The following is a 19,711-nucleotide window of genomic DNA, read 5'->3' as shown; positions in this document are numbered from 1 at the left end:
CATCCACTATCCAGTTCTGAGGGTGTGATCAACTTGAACTTTAACAAGTTGTGTTGGCTCCCCTCAGTGGCCACATATTGTCATATACTTTAATTTCTCACTCTACTGAAGTTTGTATTGACCAAAATTTCAAAAAACGTGCTTTATTGAAATTGAAAAACAAACAAACAAGTAACATATGCATATGCTTAATGTCTCATTTGTTAACTTTTTTTTTTTTTTTTTAACAATGTTTCAATGTTAAAACCTAAACCTAATGGAATAAGGAGAAATTAGTGGTGTTTAATTAGGAATCAAATTGGAGGTAGGATTGTGATTTAGGATATAAAAATATTTGCACAAAAAAAAAAAAAAAAAAAAACTCCCACTGCTTGTACTGCCTTATATTTATCTTAAATGTAAGTGTACATTTAGATTATATTCAGTGCAATGTAAATTAGTAAGATATCTATTAAGAACTGATTGTTTTATTGCTTATTTTGTGTTTTAGATTAAGAATTCATGTGTGGTGCTGTATCCAGATGCTGTGGTGCTCAGCTGTTATATCGAAATATGTGAGCCGCATGCCGTTTAAATATCATGGCCTTTGAGCTGGGTCATTGCAGCTATTAATGTCTTGGGCTCCATGAGTTCTGCACACTCAAGCTATTGTACGAGTTGCTGTTCAACTCAAAATACTGGTATTTATCAATAGGCTAATTTACACTTAGTTGTACATCGTATGTAACAGCTGCGTTAAAAAGAAAACACCGTCTCTTCTTGTTTAAAAAGCGTAAACTTAGATTGAAAACGTAATTGGATGATGGCTACGCGCCGACTCCGCCCACTAATTCATATTCATGAGGGAGACTTTAAATAAGGAGAGCCGTCAACGAGGCATGGGTGTGAGGTCTGGTGTTTTACACTCTTACCTGATACGAAGACGAGACTGCTGTCACCATGTCCAAACCACTGTCAGACCACGACAAGAAGAAGCAGATTTCTGTGAAGGGGCTCGCCGGTGTGGAGAATGTGTCGGACTTAAAGAAAAACTTTAATCGTCATTTGCATTTCACGCTGGTAAAGGACAGGAACGTATCCACCAAACGGGATTATTACTTTGCGCTCGCGCACACAGTCAGAGACCACTTGGTAGGCAGATGGATCAGAACACAGCAGCATTATTACGAGAAAGACCCCAAAGTAAGTGCATGCATGTCGAGAGTGTGGGCTACCAAAGCAAAAGCAAGTCCATGCATGACACTACTGCACCAAAACCAAAGACTTGTACGCAATTAATAACTACATCCGTCAATGCATCTCTAATAACATGGCATCTGTGCAGAGGCGATGCTCTGCTTGACCACAGCATTGTTGACCTTTTCTGACCCCTTCTTGAGAGCTCTTTAGGATCAGCAGCACCCTCTGCTAAATATAATCAGGATTCACTTATATGTATAATGTAACACATCTTTGGTAGTCTAATGTAATTTCTGCAATGACTTTGACTGGCATTAACCTGCAGACCTCAATTTAGGGAAAATGAATGAATATTTTAGCTGATCAATAGCATGATCTGTACATTACTAGCACAAAAAGTGCATCTCCAGATTAATGCATCCTGTCGTGTGCATGCATAAAGCATCTTGATTTATATTAAACATCTATATTTATATAATATTTGATCTGATTTACAGCTTATTGTATTTCATTGAAAGGATATTAGAGGGACCTTTTGTAAATATTAAAAAGATCAAGCAGCAGTAAAAGTCAAACAAGAATGTGTCAGTACTCAAGGCATCAAAATCTGAATCGGATGACAGGAGATGAAACCACTCAGCATCCCTGACCTTTTCCTCTCCTAGCTCGAAATCCCTGGATGGAATTGGTGTCTAGGATATAAAGGTCAAAAGTTGCTCCCTAAAAGAAAGGTCACTGTAGAAACCTATATGGGAAGAGGTGTGTAATTCAGCCTCATAATAAATCAGAGTTATAAAGACGATACAAACTTTTTACAGGAAATACCATAAATAAAAAATGACATCTTTAGAGAGTTTTATTCTGCTCCTGCTCCTGCTCCTCAAACATTAGAGCTCCAATGAGGCTCATGACTGTTTCCGTGAAAATGTGATTGTGGAAGTGATGTGAGAAACCTTGTCTAAGTTTCTTGAGTTCAAAGCTTTTGGATGCTAAGGAACTGCTGGTGTGGGCAGAAGTTTGTGGTTTACCTGGACATTGCCATCTGTTTCATAGTTTTTAACATCATTAAAAACTTGCACAACACGCTGGTCTGCATTCAGAACTTCTTCATTTGCTGCTTTACAGAATAATATTACATACTCTGTAACCTTTTCTGCTGACCTCACTGCTGGTTATTTTTGCTGGAGTCAAAATGCCACTGTTATATAACACCACTGACCTTCCCCAATCTCTGACTAGTCTGTTTCAGCCCGTCGTGCCACCACACACCCACACTCACCTCCACTGTCTCTTTCTCTCTCTTGCTTTTCATACCCAACACCAAAGGAAGGCCTAAAATGTCAAAGGCTACAACAGGGATGGTATCGGATTGCCATGCGTTAAATTATCCCTCTGCCAGAAAGTATTAAAATAGTCCTTAATAAAGTCTAAAAATAGTGCCCGGGCGGAGGATGGTCCATGGAGAGCTTAACTTGGTAACCCCAAATCAATATATTGAAATTACATAACCTACAAAGCAATAACATGTTCCTTATATATATTTATATAAAGAAATATTAACACTACAGTAAGGTTTAAATTAACTTCACTAGTTAACATGAACTAACAATGAAGAATACTTCTACATCATTTATTCATATTTATTGATGTTAATTTTGATGTAAATAAACCTTTATATTTTTTCTAACATTAAAGATTAATAAATGCTTAAAAAAATAATTGCTCAAAGTTCATGTCAGAGTTGTAAAGAGTACCTGGAAACCATGGCTGATTAACAGTACTGATACCTTAGAGCAAAAATGACTCCATTACAAGTCACTCTTAAATGTCATACCGCCGGTTTCACAGATGAGGCTTAAGCCTAGTCCCAGACTAAATTGCATGTTTGAGCTGTTTCACCGGCTGCTTGTTCTCGTATATGAAACACGGTTCAGCAACTATCTACCAATGCACTTCACGTAAAGTAGCCTTGTTGACAAGTTTGGGTGAGTAACGGCAAAATGCACAAGAAATAGTACCTTCAATGCCCTGTAGATGGCGACTTCTTTAGTAGCAGAAATAAACTGCTGCAGAAAAAGTTCGGTGCCATGCAAAATGTAACAAATTATTGCATTTCTCATCACAAATGTATTGGTATGCTGCTCGAAATTCATTGGCCGACGGCATCCATGTTTTGTGAGATGAGTGAATGTCCTCATAGACAATCCATGGCACCTTGGACAAAAACACCACATACCAGTTTTCAAGTCCATCGTACTGACTGTGGCATAATAGATATAACCGTTTTCATGTTGTTGTTTTTTATTTTTTATTTTATAGTTGCCACTAAGTGGCCAGTCACTGCATCCTTTTTCATGCTACCACAGACTGAGCCCAATACATAGATGTACCAAGTTTGGTGAAATTATCTTATTCCATTCAAGAGGGATAGCCGTTTTTGTAGAAGTGGTCATGCCCACTTCAAACATTTTGACGTCCCGTCACTGACGTGAATTTAAATGTTGACCTTTTTTTTTCAAAAAACCTAGGACTAGTAAGCAAGTAGGTTTTTCAAATATGCCTTGAGCCAAGGATTCCAATGATTTAAGACACTTGAGTCTGCGACAAACAGTTTAGGAGTTATGAGCCATTCCATACTTTTGCTCGCTATCGCACCACCATCAGGCCACTTGGGGTGAGCCTCGATGATGTTGTAGGCGGGTTTGGACTTGCTGTTTGGTCTGCCTGATCACTTTTAGCTGATCCTTGGAAACTTTAACAATTACAATAGGGTTTCACCACTACGTGCTTTAACCCCTAATAATAAACACAAACAACGAATGACTCCTGACTAACTCTGTCTTATCCTTCTTGTGTCTGTTAGCGAGTATATTACCTTTCCCTGGAGTTCTACATGGGCCGTACCTTGCAGAACACTATGGTGAACCTGGCCCTGGAGAACGCTTGTGATGAAGCCACATATCAGGTAAGACAACACAACGAAGCCAGTGTATTGCTTTAGATTATTGTTTTGAAACCAATTAATGATTACACACCTTGTTCCACAGCTGGGTCTGGACATGGAAGAGCTGCAGGAGATGGAGGAAGATGCTGGACTGGGAAATGGAGGCCTTGGCCGTCTTGCTGGTGAGTAATCTGACCTTAGGTTTGAAAGAGAAACCATCATTCTAACTATATGGATTTTTTAAACTTTGCACAAGAAAGTCAGAGAATAGTGGAACAGCCTGATTTTGAAACTTTCAAAGCTACAGAACCTTTCTCAAGCATGATAAATCTGTTTCTGAAAAGTCGCCCTTGGTCTCTCTCTCTTTCTGTTAGCTTGCTTTCTGGACTCTATGGCCTCTCTTGGCCTGGCTGCCTACGGTTACGGAATTCGTTATGAATTTGGTATCTTCAACCAGAAAATCAGCAATGGCTGGCAGGTAGTTTAAATGACCTTTAATAGTTTGACTTGATTTGAAAAACAAAAAGAAAAGATAAACAAACCCCAATGAATTAATGGTGCTTGCTATTTCTAAACAACTGCCTAGCAACCATTTTCCATTTGTAAACATGCATAAATATTACTTAATTAAACATGTTTACTCTGCACATATCTTGAAATCCGTATAATATCAATGATCGACAGGTTGAAGAGGCAGACGACTGGCTCCGCTACGGTAACCCATGGGAGAAAGCCCGTCCAGAATATATGCGTCCAGTGCACTTTTATGGCAGGACAGAGCATCACCCAGATGGAGTGAAATGGGTTGATACTCAGGTATAGCATCACCATTCATAAAGCTTTACGTTTGAGTGTGTTAATACTATATTTATAAACCCCTTTTATATTGTTTACCCAGGTTGTCTTGGCTTTGCCCTACGACACCCCTGTACCCGGATACAGAAACAACATCGTAAACACCATGAGGCTGTGGTCTGCTAAAGCCCCATGCGATTTCAACCTGAAAGACTGTGAGTGCCAGTGACTGTTATCATACATGCTGAAAACACCAGCCTAGACCATACTAACCAGCATACAAAAGCCCAATATACTTCAAGCGTAATTGAAGAACGAACAGGTGTGAGGTCATCTCCAACAAAATCAGGCCAAAACTAAGTTAGTTTGGAGCTCGTTTTTGGGAGTTTGAAACTACTTGCCAAAGTGAACTTCCCGCAAAAGTTCTCTCTGGCCAGTAAACGCCTTTAAAACTACCACTGGTTTGTGGTGATGATGTAATAGCAGAGATGGTCTTATTATTGGGAGATACGTGGCTCTACCATTGGAGAAAGCGTTACGGCTAACTTGGATCACGTGTGCCTTAATAACCAATCACATTACAGCCTTGACGTCGTTTAGTTTCGTTCAGAGTTGCGCCACTGTCAGTCAGTCACTGTTTGTGAATACCATATAAATTAATGTAAACTGAATCCTACCTGTCACGCTGTTGTTTGTGACTTCTTTTATAAAACAGCACTAACTCTAAACTCTAAAAACAGATCAAGTACAAAACAAATGTTTAAGAGCAAATATGTTGAAGATTAGCCAATAGGCCGTAGAGTCGTTAAATGATAAGCCGTTTTCCCACAAAAGCCGTTTTCTCAGTGTAGTGAAGACTTTCTTCCATTGACATCCATAAAAAAAAAAGGCCTCTGGTCTCCTTCTCTGTGTTCCATAGCGTTAACAGGCGTAACGCTTGTAGGCTTGCCTTTAAGTAGCTTTGATGTAATAGTGTGGCTCTGAGGCTCTGCCATCTTTGATGTGGAAGTCCTATCTGGTTCATTTATTTTGTTCAGGTGGTCGAGGTCAAACATGAGTAAAACATGAACACATTGCTTTATAGTAGAAATTGAAGTTGTAAATCTAATTTAAAGCGACACTGACACTTTTTTCATGTTTAATACTGTAAATAGAATAGTATTTAAAGAAATCAATTGTACAAAATTCTATATAAATGTGGTGCTATATATATATACCAAATAGACACACCAAAACCAGCTAATCTAGTTCTTACAAGGCATTCTAGAAACTTCCAGGCAGGTGTGTTGAGGCAAGTTGGAGCTATACTTTGCAGGACAGTGGCCCTCCAGGAGCAGGTTTGCACACCCCTGACTTAAACCATCCAATCTGGACTCTGTCTTACATGTTCTCCTTCCATCCTCAGTTAATGTTGGTGGCTACATTCAGGCCGTGCTGGACAGGAACCTGGCTGAGAACATCTCTCGTGTGCTCTACCCCAATGACAACGTCAGTAAACACACAATAGGTCCTTAATTTAAAGGAAAAGTTCACCCAAAAATTAACATTCAGTCAATATTTAAATTTTGAGGAAGATGCTGTTTGCTTTTACAATGTATAAAGACTGAGACTTTCAAACTTTAAAAAGGGCCTCAAAAGCATCATAATACCATTCAATCTCTGGGTCAACTATTCCATTAAGGACAGCCATAGTTTTGACACAAGTGGTCTTTAAGCACCTGCCTGAAGCTTTCGGTCCCTGTCTTGTAGTTTTTTGAGGGTAAGGAGCTCAGATTGAAGCAGGAGTACTTTGTAGTGGCTGCGACTCTCCAAGACATCATCCGCCGCTTCAAGGTTTCCAAGTTCGGCTCCAGGGATATTGTCCGCACAGACTTCAACACTCTGCCTGACAAGGTCAGCTCCGTTCACCTATCTTATACATATATGAAGATCTTCTAAAGTCTCATTGAAAGATGTGTGTCTTGACGAAAGGTGTGGGTGTCACAGCTCTGCTTTTCTTGATCTTCTTTTGTTTGACTGCTTTCAGGTGGCCATTCAGCTAAACGACACTCACCCTGCCTTAGCCATCCCTGAGCTGATGAGAGTGCTGGTTGATGAGGAAAAATTAGCTTGGGAGAAGGTTTGAGATTTGTGAAGTTTCATACAGCACTAAAAGGCCACAGACTCATAACTCTAGAGGGCGACAGAGTACAGACATGCTCAGATCTCAAAAATGATATTGAACAGTGAACAACACCATCATTACATTCACTATGTTACTTTTAAAATGATATTTGTTTTGTTCCTTATTTATAGTTAACATTAAATAAAAGTGTTTTAAAATCCCAAGTTACTCTTGATATAAATGAAGTCTACTGGATAAGTTGTAAGCCAAACTGTGTAAACTCCCTCACTCTCTGCAGGCATGGGACATCTGCGTTAGGACCTGTGCCTACACCAACCACACTGTGCTGCCTGAGGCTCTGGAACGCTGGCCTATTGACCTCTTCCAGTCCCTGCTGCCCCGGCACCTCGAGATCATCTACGAAATCAACCGCCGCCACATGGAGGTCCAGCTTCAACACAACACAAAACTATAACACACTTTTACACTACACCAGAGAGCCAAGATTTGGCCGTTCAAAAGTTTTGGGTCTGTGAGATTTTTAAGCAAATCTTTTAATGCTTTGATCCGTACTTGATCTAAAATACAGTTAAAACTATTATTGTGAAATATTGTTACAATTTAAAATAATTATTTTCTATTTCAATACATTTTAAAATGTAATTTATTCCTGTGATGGCAAAGCAGAATTTTCAGCATCATCACAGTGTCACATGATCCTTCAGAAATCATTCTAATATGCTGATTTGCTGCTCAAGAAAAACTAGTGCTGTCAAATCAATTAATCGCGATTAATCGCATCTAACAGATGTATAGATATATACATATTCTGTACATAAGCATACATACTGTACATATATATTTATATATATATGTCACACACATATATTATATAAACACAAACTTTTATGTTAGATGCGATTAATCACGATTAATCGATTTGACAGTACTAGTTTTCCACAATTATTTGATGAATAGAAAGTTCGAAAGAACACTATTTTTGACAATATTTTGTAACATGATAGAAGTCTTTACTGTCACTTCTGTTCAATTTAACGCATCCTTGGTTAATAAAAGTATTTCTTTCCTGCTGATAGATACCGTAACATCAAAAAGCGTGTTTTGTAAGCGTGTTGTATACAGAACACTCTGTTTGTTTTTATAGCGCGTGTCCTCTCTGTACCCCGGTGATATGGACCGTATGCGCCGCATGTCTCTCATTGAGGAGGATGGAATGAAGAGAGTCAACATGGCTCATCTGTGCATTGTTGGCTCTCATGCAGTCAACGGTGTGGCACGTATCCACTCCGACATCCTCAAAGCCACCATGTATGTATTCAAACACACATACAGACAAACCATGTTAATCACAGATCTTTACATACAATCTTAACTAACTTGTGGTATTAAAGAAATTGTATAAATGACAATTCACACGATATGTCATATGACAGCTTTCTGTTCCTCGATAGTCTGACATTTAAGTCATTGAAGTCAGTGAACTGAACTTGCGAATTGAATCAGTGAACAAATTTTTGTTTTGAGATTGTGCAGTTTATACGGTTCACTAAACAGACTGAATGATTTGTTAATGAAATGTTTTTACAAATCACCCGGTCACAGTCTGTCAGGCTTCTTGGGTGGGATGAAGTAGGAGGCGAACTCGAAGATGAAGTATTCCAAGGTTTTAATTCTCAAATATAACAGATACACAAAAAACAGGGAGCGTGTGCTCAGAACAGGAACCTAACATTAAACATTGACCGACAAGTGATGAGTGAACAGAAGGAACTTAAATACACAGACAGATGAACACAAGACAGGTGATGCAGATGATGATGATGACGAACAGGCGGGTAATGAAGGGAGTGAGAACAGGTGTGGAAACAAGGAGGATTCTGGGAACTGTAGTGCAGACAGGACGATGACAGACGGTGAATGTGACATTACTCCCCCCTCCCGGTAGGCGCGTCCTCGCGCCGTAGAAAGACCAAAGGGGTGGGAGGGTGGGCGCCCTGGAGGCTGACGGGGAAGACAAGGCAAGGGAGACAAGGCAGGAAGCCTCCAGGGCGGAGCAGACTGTGGGTGTGGTCACGGTGGAGCAGGCTGTGGGCGTGGCCAGGACAGAGACGACCCCTCGGGCGGCCACGGCGGTGAGGACCCTTCGGGTGGCCACGGCGGAGAGGACCCTTCGGGTGGCCAGGGCGGTGATGTCCCCTCAGGCGACCACGGCAGTGAGGACCCTTCGGGTGGCCATGGCGGTCCGGACCCTTCGGGTGGCCAAGGCGGTGCGGACCCTTCGGGTGGCCATGGCGGAGAAGACCCTTCGGGTGGCCATGGCGGAGAAGACCCTTCGGGTGGCCATGGCGGAGAAGACCCTTCAGGTGGCCACGGCGGTGAAGACCCTTCAGGTGGCCACGGCGGAGAAGACCCTTCAGGTGGCCACGGCGGTGAAGACCCTTCAGGTGGCCATGGTGGTGAAGACCCTTCAGGTGGCCATGGTGGTGAAGACCCTTCAGGTGGCCATGGCGGAGCCCTATGGCCCCCCCCCAAAAAATACTTGGGAAAAGTCCCGGGTACTAGAGAGGGCTCGGTGCTGGGCAGATCCAGCGACGAGGGCTCGGTGCTGGGCAGATCCAGCGACGAGGGCTCGGTGCTGGGCAGATCCAGCGACGAGGGCTCGGTGCTGGGCAGATCCAGCGACGAGGGCTCGGTGCTGGGCAGATCCAGCGACGAGGGCTTTGTGCTGGGCAGATCCAGCGACGAGGGCTTTGTGCTGGGCAGATCCAGCGATGAGGGCTTTGTGCTGGGCAGATCCAGCGATGAGGGCTTTGTGCTGGGCAGATCCAGCGATGAGGGCTTTGTGCTGGGCAGATCCAGCGATGAGGGCTTTGTGCTGGGCAGATCCAGCGATGAGGGCTTTGTGCTGGGCAGGACCAGCGGCGAAGAGGGCTCTGAGCTGGGCGGAACCAGCGGCGAAGAGGGCTCTGAGCTGGGCGGAACCAGCGGCGAAGAGGGCTCTGAGCTGGGCGGAACCAGCGGCGAAGAGGGCTCTGAGCTGGGCGGAACCAGCGGCGAAGAGGGCTCTGAGCTGGGCGGAACCAGCGGCGAAGAGGGCTCTGAGCTGGGCGGGACCAGCGGCGAAGAGGGCTCTGGGCTGGACGGGACCAGCGGCGAAGAGGGCTCTGGGCTGGACGGGACCAGCGGCGAAGAGGGCTCTGAGCTGGGCAGGACCAGCGGCGAAGAAAGCTTTGAGCTGGGCGGGACCAGCGGCGAAGAGGGCTCTGAGCTGGGCAGGACCAGCGGCAAAGAGGGCTCTGAGCTGGGCAGGACCAGCGGCGAAGAGGGCTTTGAGCTGGACAGGACCAGCGGCGAAGAGGGCTCTGAGCTGGGCAGGACCAGCGGCGAAGAAAGCTTTGAGCTGGACGGAACCAGCGGCGAAGGGAGCTTCAAGCTCGGCGGAATAAAAGAAAATAAAATCTCTGCGGGCATGACGCTGTCAGTCTCAGGGGCGGCGGGCATGACGCATACTGCCTTGGCTCCGGCAGATCTGGCGTGAAGTGCAGGCTCGGCTGGACTGGCGTGAAGTGCTGGCTCCGCTGGACTGGCGTGAAGTGCAGGCTCGGCTGAACTGACGTGAAGTGCAGGCTCGGCTGGACTGGCGTGAAGTGCAGGCTCGACTGGACCGGCATATTCAATGGCTTTTCTGACTGACATGAAGGCTGGGTCGAACATCTTCAAAGCCAGGTCTGCACTGTTCGACACCAGCTTACGAGCTCGGGGCCAGAGGATCCCCGCAATCAATCTCCCCATCTTTTCTTTTTTTTTTTTTATGGTCGGTCAATCTGTCAGGCTTCTTGGGTGGGATGAAGTAGGAGGCGAACTCGAAGATGAAGTATTCCAAGGTTTTAATTCTCAAATATAACAGATACACAAAAAACAGGGAGCGTGTGCTCAGAACAGGAACCTAACATTAAACATTGACCGACAAGTGATGAGTGAACAGAAGGAACTTAAATACACAGACAGATGAACACAAGACAGGTGATGCAGATGATGATGATGACGAACAGGCGGGTAATGAAGGGAGTGAGAACAAGGAGGATTCTGGGAACTGTAGTGCAGACAGGACGATGACAGACGGTGAATGTGACACAGTCGTTCTCAGTGAATAATTGACTTAAATTTCTACTAGTTTCTAATGACATGAGGGTGAGTAAATAATGACCCTATTCCTTTACTAAATAGATTCAAAGACTTCTTTGAGATGGATCCAAAAAAGTTCCAGAACAAAACCAATGGTATCACCCCTCGCCGTTGGTTGGTGATGTGCAACCCTGGTCTGGCTGAGGTCATTGCAGAGGTTGGTGAGCTTCATAACTTCATTTGTTGTTTATTAACATAACTGACTGCGACTGTGACAGCAGCTGTGTCTGCACTAATTGCACTTTTATATAATGTGTAATGTCATGGTGTGATAGTCATATTCCTGCTCTGACTTTCTTTGGCCTGCTCAAATCTTAGAGAATCGGGGAGGACTTCATTCGTGATCTGGATCAGCTGCAAAAGCTTCGTAATTTTGTCAACGATGAGGCTTTCATTCGAGATATCGCCAAAGTTAAACAGGTTAGAAATTATGAAAATGTGGACCATATCAACTACCCAGTGGGTTTTGGAATTTAAAATCTTGATGTTCACACCTCTTCCAGGAGAACAAGCTGAAGTTCGCTGTGCACCTGGAAGAGCACTACAAAGTAAAGATCAACCCCAACTCAATGTTTGACCTTCAGGTGAAGAGAATCCATGAGTATAAGAGGCAGCTGCTCAACTGTCTACACATTATCACTTTCTACAACCGTGAGTGGCTTCTGCACTTTAAAGGGATAGTTCACCCAAAAATTAAAAAACATCCTGTCATTTACTCCCTCTCAAGTTGTTCCAAACCTGTATGCATTTCTTTGTTCTGCAAAGGAAGATATTTGGGAGAATGTCCTTTGCATCTTATCTTCCTTTGCAGAACAAAGAAATTTATACAGGTTTGGAACAACTTGAGGGGGAATAATGACAGAATTTTCCCTTTTGGGTGAACTATCCCTTTAACTCCTTCATGTCCCCTTCTCATTATCACTATCAGTCTGGTGTATGTTTTGGAAGAGAAAATAAACATATATATATAAATATAAAATATTTTATATTATAAAATAAAATCAATTAAACACTTCCCCCCTTTTTACTATTGCTTTTAGTCAGGGTTGTCTTCTCTGCACTATTTTGCAGGTATCAGGAAAGAGCCTAACAAGCAGTGGACCCCAAGAACAATTATGATTGGAGGAAAGGTAATCTTACCATGTCAAGTGACTCCAATGCAGTCAGATTAGCATGAAGATGTTTAATTCTTTTGTCTTATGTGTTATAATGCTCTGCTCAATCTTTCCCAGGCTGCTCCAGGCTACCACACAGCTAAAATGATTATTCGTCTCATCACAGCTATTGGTGAGGTGGTAAACAATGACCCCGTGGTGGGCGACCGCCTCAAAGTCATTTTCCTGGAGAACTACAGAGTTACCCTTGCTGAGAAAGGTGCCAAATTACAACATTTGAAGTGTCTTGATATTATCCAGGGGCGCCGGAAGGTGTAAAGGTGGAGTTATCATATAAATGAAATGTGCATTTGTCCACTGGCAAAGACAAAAACCTCACAAATAACATTTCATGACACACTTTTACATTTATAAAACACATACATGATCAATGTAATAGAGAATTTCAAATGTTTAAGTTATTTTATTTTATTTTTAATCATACCTTGATATTTTAATAATATAATTTAAGTTAATACTAAATGTGATTAATTAATAAAAAAATGAAAGTAACAGGCTGGTTAAAACATTGCAGCATTGTAACTCTACCTGCCCATCTTCGGTTCCTCACTTTAAAACTCATTCCAGCGCCACTTATACTGTCTTATATTCACCTGAAAGTGTGAGTCATGTGTTCATGAAGAATATCCTTGTTTTTGTCAGTGATCCCAGCATCTGACCTGTCAGAGCAGATCTCCACAGCCGGCACAGAAGCTTCTGGAACAGGTAACATGAAGTTCATGCTGAATGGAGCTCTGACCATCGGCACCATGGATGGAGCCAATGTGGAGATGGCAGAGGAAGCAGGAGATGACAATTTCTTTATTTTCGGCATGAGAGTGGAGGATGTCGAAGCCATGGATGCTAGAGGGTTTGGGAAAAAAATACTATTTTTAATACTAAATAAAAATTGTTCGAATTTTGTGATATAATAATAAGCACTCACAAGGTGTATGTATGTACTGTATGTGACATGACCTCCTTCCATCTGGCAGATACAACGCATCCGAGTTCTACAATCGTATTCCAGAGCTGAAGCAAGCCATGGACCAGATCTCTGGAGGTTTCTTCAGCCCAAAACAGCCAGACCTCTTCAAGGATATCGTCAACATGCTGATGCACAATGATAGGTAGACAAATAGGAACAAGAGACATTCATGTACACATTACCACAAACACAGATAGTCAGTCAAAGACACCATTTTTTCCCTGTTGTACAAGGAAAACATACAACTCCCAAGATAGGCATTATTATTTTTTACTGTAATTGAAAATTGTGCAGCCATCCATCCTGGAAACAAAATTCTTTCATTTTCCAAATGATTTGTATTTTCCTTCGTTTTAACAACTATACACAATATATATGGGGAGATAATTATAACTTATAACTAAAGGAACTACTGAACCTTACGCATCATTTGCTGTTCATCTCACAGAAAGTTTATTTGAAGTCCATTCAAAAAATCTTATATCTGGGTCTTTAAAGAAATAGACACCTTTTAATATAAATAATATGCTGCTGTAGAACATATTTTAACTACATTTGTATATGAATCCTGTTTTTTTTTGCCGCACAGGTTCAAGGTGTTTGCTGACTATGAAGACTACATTAAATGCCAAGATAAAGTCAGTGCATTGTATAAGGTAAGTGTGCAAACTGTTTTTGTTGTTACATTGTCAAACAAATTGAGAAATTATGAACCTTGATCATTTATAAATATCCTCCTGTTGACAGAAACCTAAGGAATGGACCAAGAAAGTCATCCTCAACATCGCCGGTTCAGGCAAGTTCTCCAGCGACCGCACCATCTCCCAGTACGCCCGTGAGATCTGGGGTGTAGAGCCCAGTCTGGAGAAGCTTGCTGCACCTGATGACCCAAATTAAACCAAGAACAACCTGTATGATCGAGCAATGCTAGATGTTCCCTCTTCATGAATCTTGCTCTTTCTTTCTATGGCAACCCGAACGCAATCTGTCAATCTTCAATCTTACATTTTCTGCCTCATTCACTTCACAAACAATCAATAACTTCAACAAACTCAATGTTCAACAGGTAACATCTATATCAGCATTATTCAGCAAAAACCAGGGCTGTATTTCCCAAAAGCATCGTAGATTGTAGAAACTATTGGCACACATGGTCTATATGGCCCTGTTTACACCTGGTATTAAGATGTGTTTTGTTTGATCGGATAACAAGTAGACGAGGTAGACACATACCTGTTTACACCTGGTGTTTTAATCCCATCTCTTTTGTCCACTTTCAAGCACTTCTGTCCTGATTTTTCAATCTAATGGACAAAAACTCGACGAACACGCCCGACGACGACAGAAAACGGAGTACAGCAGCTTTCATTTATGCTCTGTGAGTCCGTGTTAGAAATCAGGAATGGTGAGAGAACATTGTGCTTGGTATGTTTTTCATCTTCAAACCAAACTTGGGTCTCCAGCCAACAAAGTTTAAATCCTGCCTGGCTAGCACGCTTCCTATAATGTTTATGCTTTAGGTCAGTAGATGTAGAGTAGGCGGTCTTTGCTACTGTTTGAACACATTCGACCACATGAGCGTTTACACTATGTAAGCAATCCAGTCGAATGCATTTTCGACTACCTCTGGAAGTGGTCTAAATTGGACAAGCTCAAAACATTTTAGACCCCTTTTACACCTGTATTTAGCGTTGTCCACTTGTGATCCAATCGACCAAAATGCATCTTAATACCAGGTGTAAACAGGGTCTATTATCTACATAGGCTCAATGTTGGGGAAAGTTACTTTTAAAAGTTATGCATTACAGTATTGTGTTACTCCCTAAAAAGTAACTAGTTGTGTTAGTTACTTTTTTGGAAAGTGATGCATTACATTACTTTTGCGTTACTTTTTCTCTCTTTTTTTTTATAACAACAAAAAAAGTTATTTTGAAACACAAATGTGATGTTTATTTAAATGAAAGTTCAGCCCCAAAGACATTGCTTAATAAAGTGAGATTAAATACATAAAGCATATTTGTATTCTTTAACATATTAATTATTGCAGGTTTGCATAATATTCTGAGTTTGCATTCGACTGTTTTTATTCATTTCGGGGTATACTAAATCTGTTTTTGTGCAAGTGAGTTGAGTAAATGCCTTCTCACAATTAGATTAGAACTACAATGACCGTCATGTTCAGACAGCGCACACAACACCTCTGCACTTACTTATTTAAAAAAGTAACTCAAATGTAAAGATATTTTGTTGTAAATGTAAAAGTAATATGTTACTTTACTTATTACTTATATTATATATATATATATATATATACTGATTATGTAACTCGCGTTACTTGTAATGTTACCCACAACACTGTATAGGCTTAAGATGCTTTTGGGATGCTATTGCATATTCAGAATGAGATGAGGAAAAATCACATCCAAGAAGGTTCTTGATGTTATATTTGGGTTTTGAAATTCAATAGATGTTTTTTCCCCCCATCTAAACTGGTTAAACACTGCATACTTGGAAGGAAAAAAAATCCAATTAAATCCAATCTCAAACACTGTTGCATTTGGCTGTTAGTTCTTAAAGGATTAGGAGCATGCTTAAAATGACAAGATTGTCAGTAATGTGTGTAAAATGGCTGGTGTAGGGGGTTACGGTTGCTTTTAAAGTGAGGCAGTAAGCAGTGCTCATATGTATGTGAATCTTCACGTCTAACACTTTTTGGATTGTGTAATGTGTAAAAGTCACAAAAATCATGCACTTAAAAGTCTCTCTCATCAGCTGTTATTAATAATCATAACCAGCCATCCCAAATACAAGGCCTTTTTTCAATTATTGTTGTTAAAGAACAACAAAACTGTGTAATAAATTACAAATAAACTGCTTGGTTCTGTTATTTATCTCACCAGTTTGCTAAGAATGAGAATAAGTGTTATGTAAACACATACTCGTTGACCCATTCATGCTGGGCACTTTAGTATTTACCCACGTGTGAGCAGTCTCTCACACACTCTTGCATACAAGCAATGTTTGAAATCAGGGGTCAGTTATGCTGTGCGCTGCCAATAAACAATCTATTTGACGCGTATTACTGTAATGGTTAACCAGCAATGTCTAGAGCTTGGGTACACCGCCACGATTGCGTGAGGAATGCTAAATCCCCCCCATTGCACCTTCAACCTTGAGGTCATCTCACAAACTGGCAGGGGAATGCAAGAAACTGGCTTGATCTGTCACAGTGTGTTTCAAGCGAAGGTCTACGCTGAGTTATTTGCTCTGGCAGCTGGTGTTGCTCTTCACTGGAGCGATTTGGAGATAAACGGGTCCTGACTTTCCATTCACACTGCAGAACGGGGGCCACTGGATTATCGCAGACGTCTGTTGCTTCACTTTACAACATTCTGTGCAAAAATGTCTGTGGCTAGAATGAATGTGTAATGTCAGTTCCCCTCAAGTTAATGCAAGTGGAGTTCATCACATTAACTGTTAATAACTTCAGTTTACATATATGTCAGCCTTATTCAGCAAAAACTGATGATTCAGGATTCTAAATCTATGCAACCACATGCTGCGTCCGTAAAACTTATTGGGAGCTGACTTGTTGCCTCGATGACTTTGTTGGCAGCGTTTGCATACAAAGGTACCTCAAGAAACTGATTTTGGACAGACTTCTGAGGCAGGGTAACGGTTTAATGATCTACAGCAAAATAGAACGTGCTTTGTTGATAACTAAGCGAATATTTAATTACTACAATAGTAATTTCTCACTGGAAATGACATCAGTAGTGACTCATCAGAAATCACCATCTTTATTTTTTGACTTAACTGTCACAGAATGGAAAGCACAGGATTGTGGGATATCAAAGGTAGTGAAGAATACAGCTATGCTGCCTTCAAAAATCAATCATTCACATATTTGGCAGACACTTTTATCCAAAGTGACTTGCATTGCATTTCAAGATACACATTAACATTCTTATCAGATCTTGCTTTCCCTGGGAATCGAACCCATGACCTTGGTGTTGCAAGCGTCAACACTCTACTGTTTGAGCTACAGGAAAGCTCTCTTTCTCATCTCCTTCATCTCCGATCAGATGAAGGGATCTCAGGAGACAGGAAGAGAAGCTAACAATGGATTCGGACGTGCCTTGATGCCTTTCTACATTTTCGGACAGAGCCAAAGTGTTCACTTTGGCACAAAATAATTGTTGTTGTATCATAAATGCATACACATCAATACTGGCCACTGTAGGGAACACATTCAGGAGTTTTAAAACGAGGGTCTTAGGGACCCCAAAGGGAAATTTGAGAATAAATTTTGTCAGGGTTCTGTCACTTCTGTCTAGTCTATTTCTTGGTTTTGAGACAGAGCCCTGACACTCCTGTTTTGTCTTGTCTGTGCCTTGTTTCATGTGCTTTCATGTCATGTTTTGCGTGAACACGTGGCTTATGAGTGTTCTCATTAGCTGCGTGTTCATGTCTTGTTTTGTTGGGGCACATGGCTGGTGATTGTGTTTGCTGGCCATGTGCTCACACCAAACGTGACAAACACATGAGCACATGTGGGCACATGAGGACAGTCATGTATTTCCTTGTGCCATGCGCCCTCATGTCGATTGTCTAACTCAGCCCATCTTGTTACCTGATTATAGGTTCATTTGGCCCACCCGTCCTCCCTCGTTACCTGCCTTGTTTGCTCCCTATTTATTCTCCCTGTGTTTTCAGTCCTGTGCTGGATCGTTGTTTCAAGTCAAGTCAAGTCAAGTCAAGTCACGTCAAGTCATGTCCCGTCAAGTCACGTCCAGTCCCGTCAAGTCCAGTCCCGTCAAGTCCAGTCCCGTCAAGTCACGTCACGTCACGTCACGTCACGTCACGTCACGTCACGTCCAGTCCCGTCAAGTCACGTCACGTCACGTCACGTCACGTCAAGTCTCGTCAAGTCTCGTCAAGTCCAGTCCCGTCAAGTCCAGTCCAGTCCCGTCAAGTCCAGTCCAGTCCCGTCAAGTCCAGTCCTGTCAAGTCAAGTCCAGTCCAGTCCAGTCCCGTCAAGTCAAGTCAAGTCAAGTCAAGTCAAGTCAAGTCAAGTCACGTCACGTCACGTCACGTCACGTCACGTCACGTCACGTCCCGTCAAGTCCCGTCAAGTCCAGTCCCGTCAAGTCAAGTCCCGTCAAGTCCAGTCCCGTCAAGTCAAGTCAAGTCAAGTCAAGTCAAGTCAAGTCAAGTCAAGTCAAGTCAAGTCAAGTCACGTCACGTCACGTCACGTCCAGTCCCGTCAAGTCCCGTCAAGTCCAGTCCCGTCAAGTCAAGTCCCGTCAAGTCCAGTCCCGTCAAGTCAAGTCAAGTCAAGTCAAGTCAAGTCAAGTCAAGTCAAGTCAAGTCAAGTCCCCGTCAAGTCACGTCACGTCACGTCACGTCCAGTCACGTCAAGTCCAGTCCCGTCAAGTCAAGTCCCGTCAAGTCCAGTCCAGTCCCGTCAAGTCAAGTCAAGTCAAGTCAAGTCAAGTCAAGTCACGTCACGTCACGTCACATCAAGTCATGTCAAGTCCAGTCCCGTCAAGTCCAGTCCCGTCAAGTCAAGTCAAGTCAAGTCAAGTCAAGTCAAGTCAAGTCAAGTCAAGTCAAGTCAAGTCACGTCAAGTCATGTCCCGTCAAGTCACGTCCAGTCCCGTCAAGTCCAGTCCCGTCAAGTCCAGTCCCGTCAAGTCACGTCACGTCACGTCACGTCACGTCACGTCCAGTCCCGTCAAGTCACGTCACGTCACGTCACGTCACGTCACGTCAAGTCTCGTCAAGTCTCGTCAAGTCCAGTCCCGTCAAGTCCAGTCCAGTCCCGTCAAGTCCAGTCCAGTCCCGTCAAGTCCAGTCCTGTCAAGTCAAGTCCAGTCCAGTCCAGTCCCGTCAAGTCAAGTCAAGTCAAGTCAAGTCAAGTCAAGTCAAGTCAAGTCACGTCACGTCACGTCACGTCACGTCACGTCACGTCACGTCACGTCCCGTCAAGTCCCGTCAAGTCCAGTCCCGTCAAGTCAAGTCCCGTCAAGTCCAGTCCCGTCAAGTCAAGTCAAGTCAAGTCAAGTCAAGTCAAGTCAAGTCAAGTCAAGTCAAGTCACGTCACGTCACGTCACGTCCAGTCCCGTCAAGTCCCGTCAAGTCCAGTCCCGTCAAGTCAAGTCCCGTCAAGTCCAGTCCCGTCAAGTCAAGTCAAGTCAAGTCAAGTCAAGTCAAGTCCCCGTCAAGTCACGTCACGTCACGTCACGTCCAGTCACGTCACGTCAAGTCCAGTCCCGTCAAGTCAAGTCCCGTCAAGTCCAGTCCAGTCCCGTCAAGTCAAGTCAAGTCAAGTCAAGTCA

General features: G+C 42.6%; 1 protein-coding gene across 2 annotated transcripts; it reads left to right on the top strand.

Annotated features, from left to right (window-relative positions):
• The first annotated feature begins 636 nt into the window (after nt 1-636).
• pygma (phosphorylase, glycogen, muscle A) lies at nt 637-15,377 on the top strand. 2 transcript variants are annotated; one of them, XR_014625266.1, is made up of 21 exons: nt 884-1,182; nt 4,043-4,144; nt 4,227-4,305; nt 4,498-4,601; nt 4,808-4,939; nt 5,022-5,133; nt 6,324-6,406; nt 6,668-6,811; nt 6,945-7,037; nt 7,321-7,467; nt 8,188-8,351; nt 11,271-11,385; nt 11,547-11,648; nt 11,732-11,879; nt 12,300-12,358; nt 12,461-12,602; nt 13,046-13,253; nt 13,378-13,512; nt 13,960-14,026; nt 14,118-14,523; nt 15,117-15,377. XR_014625266.1 is itself a non-coding variant. In XM_084387783.1 (20 exons), exons 1-20 carry the CDS (start codon nt 940-942, stop codon nt 14,265-14,267), a joined length of 2,529 nt encoding a protein of 842 aa, XP_084243909.1. In that variant the 5' UTR covers nt 637-939; the 3' UTR covers nt 14,268-15,377. The 2 variants fall into 2 exon arrangements, 1 of the variants encoding a protein (XP_084243909.1); XM_084387783.1 differs by having other exon boundaries at nt 637-1,182; nt 14,118-15,377.
• Nucleotides 15,378-19,711: the final 4,334 nt, after the last annotated feature.

Source organism: Rutilus rutilus (genome assembly GCF_951802725.1).
Source record: "Rutilus rutilus genome assembly, chromosome: 18".
Lineage (NCBI taxonomy): Eukaryota > Metazoa > Chordata > Actinopteri > Cypriniformes > Leuciscidae > Rutilus > Rutilus rutilus.
The sequence above is the reverse complement of the archived record's forward strand: the minus strand, read 5'-3'. Positions and strand labels throughout refer to the sequence as shown.

Coding starts and splice junctions, on each gene's coding strand:
- pygma (XM_084387783.1), top strand. CDS start 940: ATGTCCAAACCACTGTCAGACCACGACAAGAAGAAGCAGATTTCTGTG. Junction 7,038..7,320: donor AAAAATTAGCTTGGGAGAAG/GTTTGAGATTTG, acceptor CACTCTCTGCAG/GCATGGGACATCTGCGTTAG. Junction 7,468..8,187: donor TCAACCGCCGCCACATGGAG/GTCCAGCTTCAA, acceptor TTGTTTTTATAG/CGCGTGTCCTCTCTGTACCC.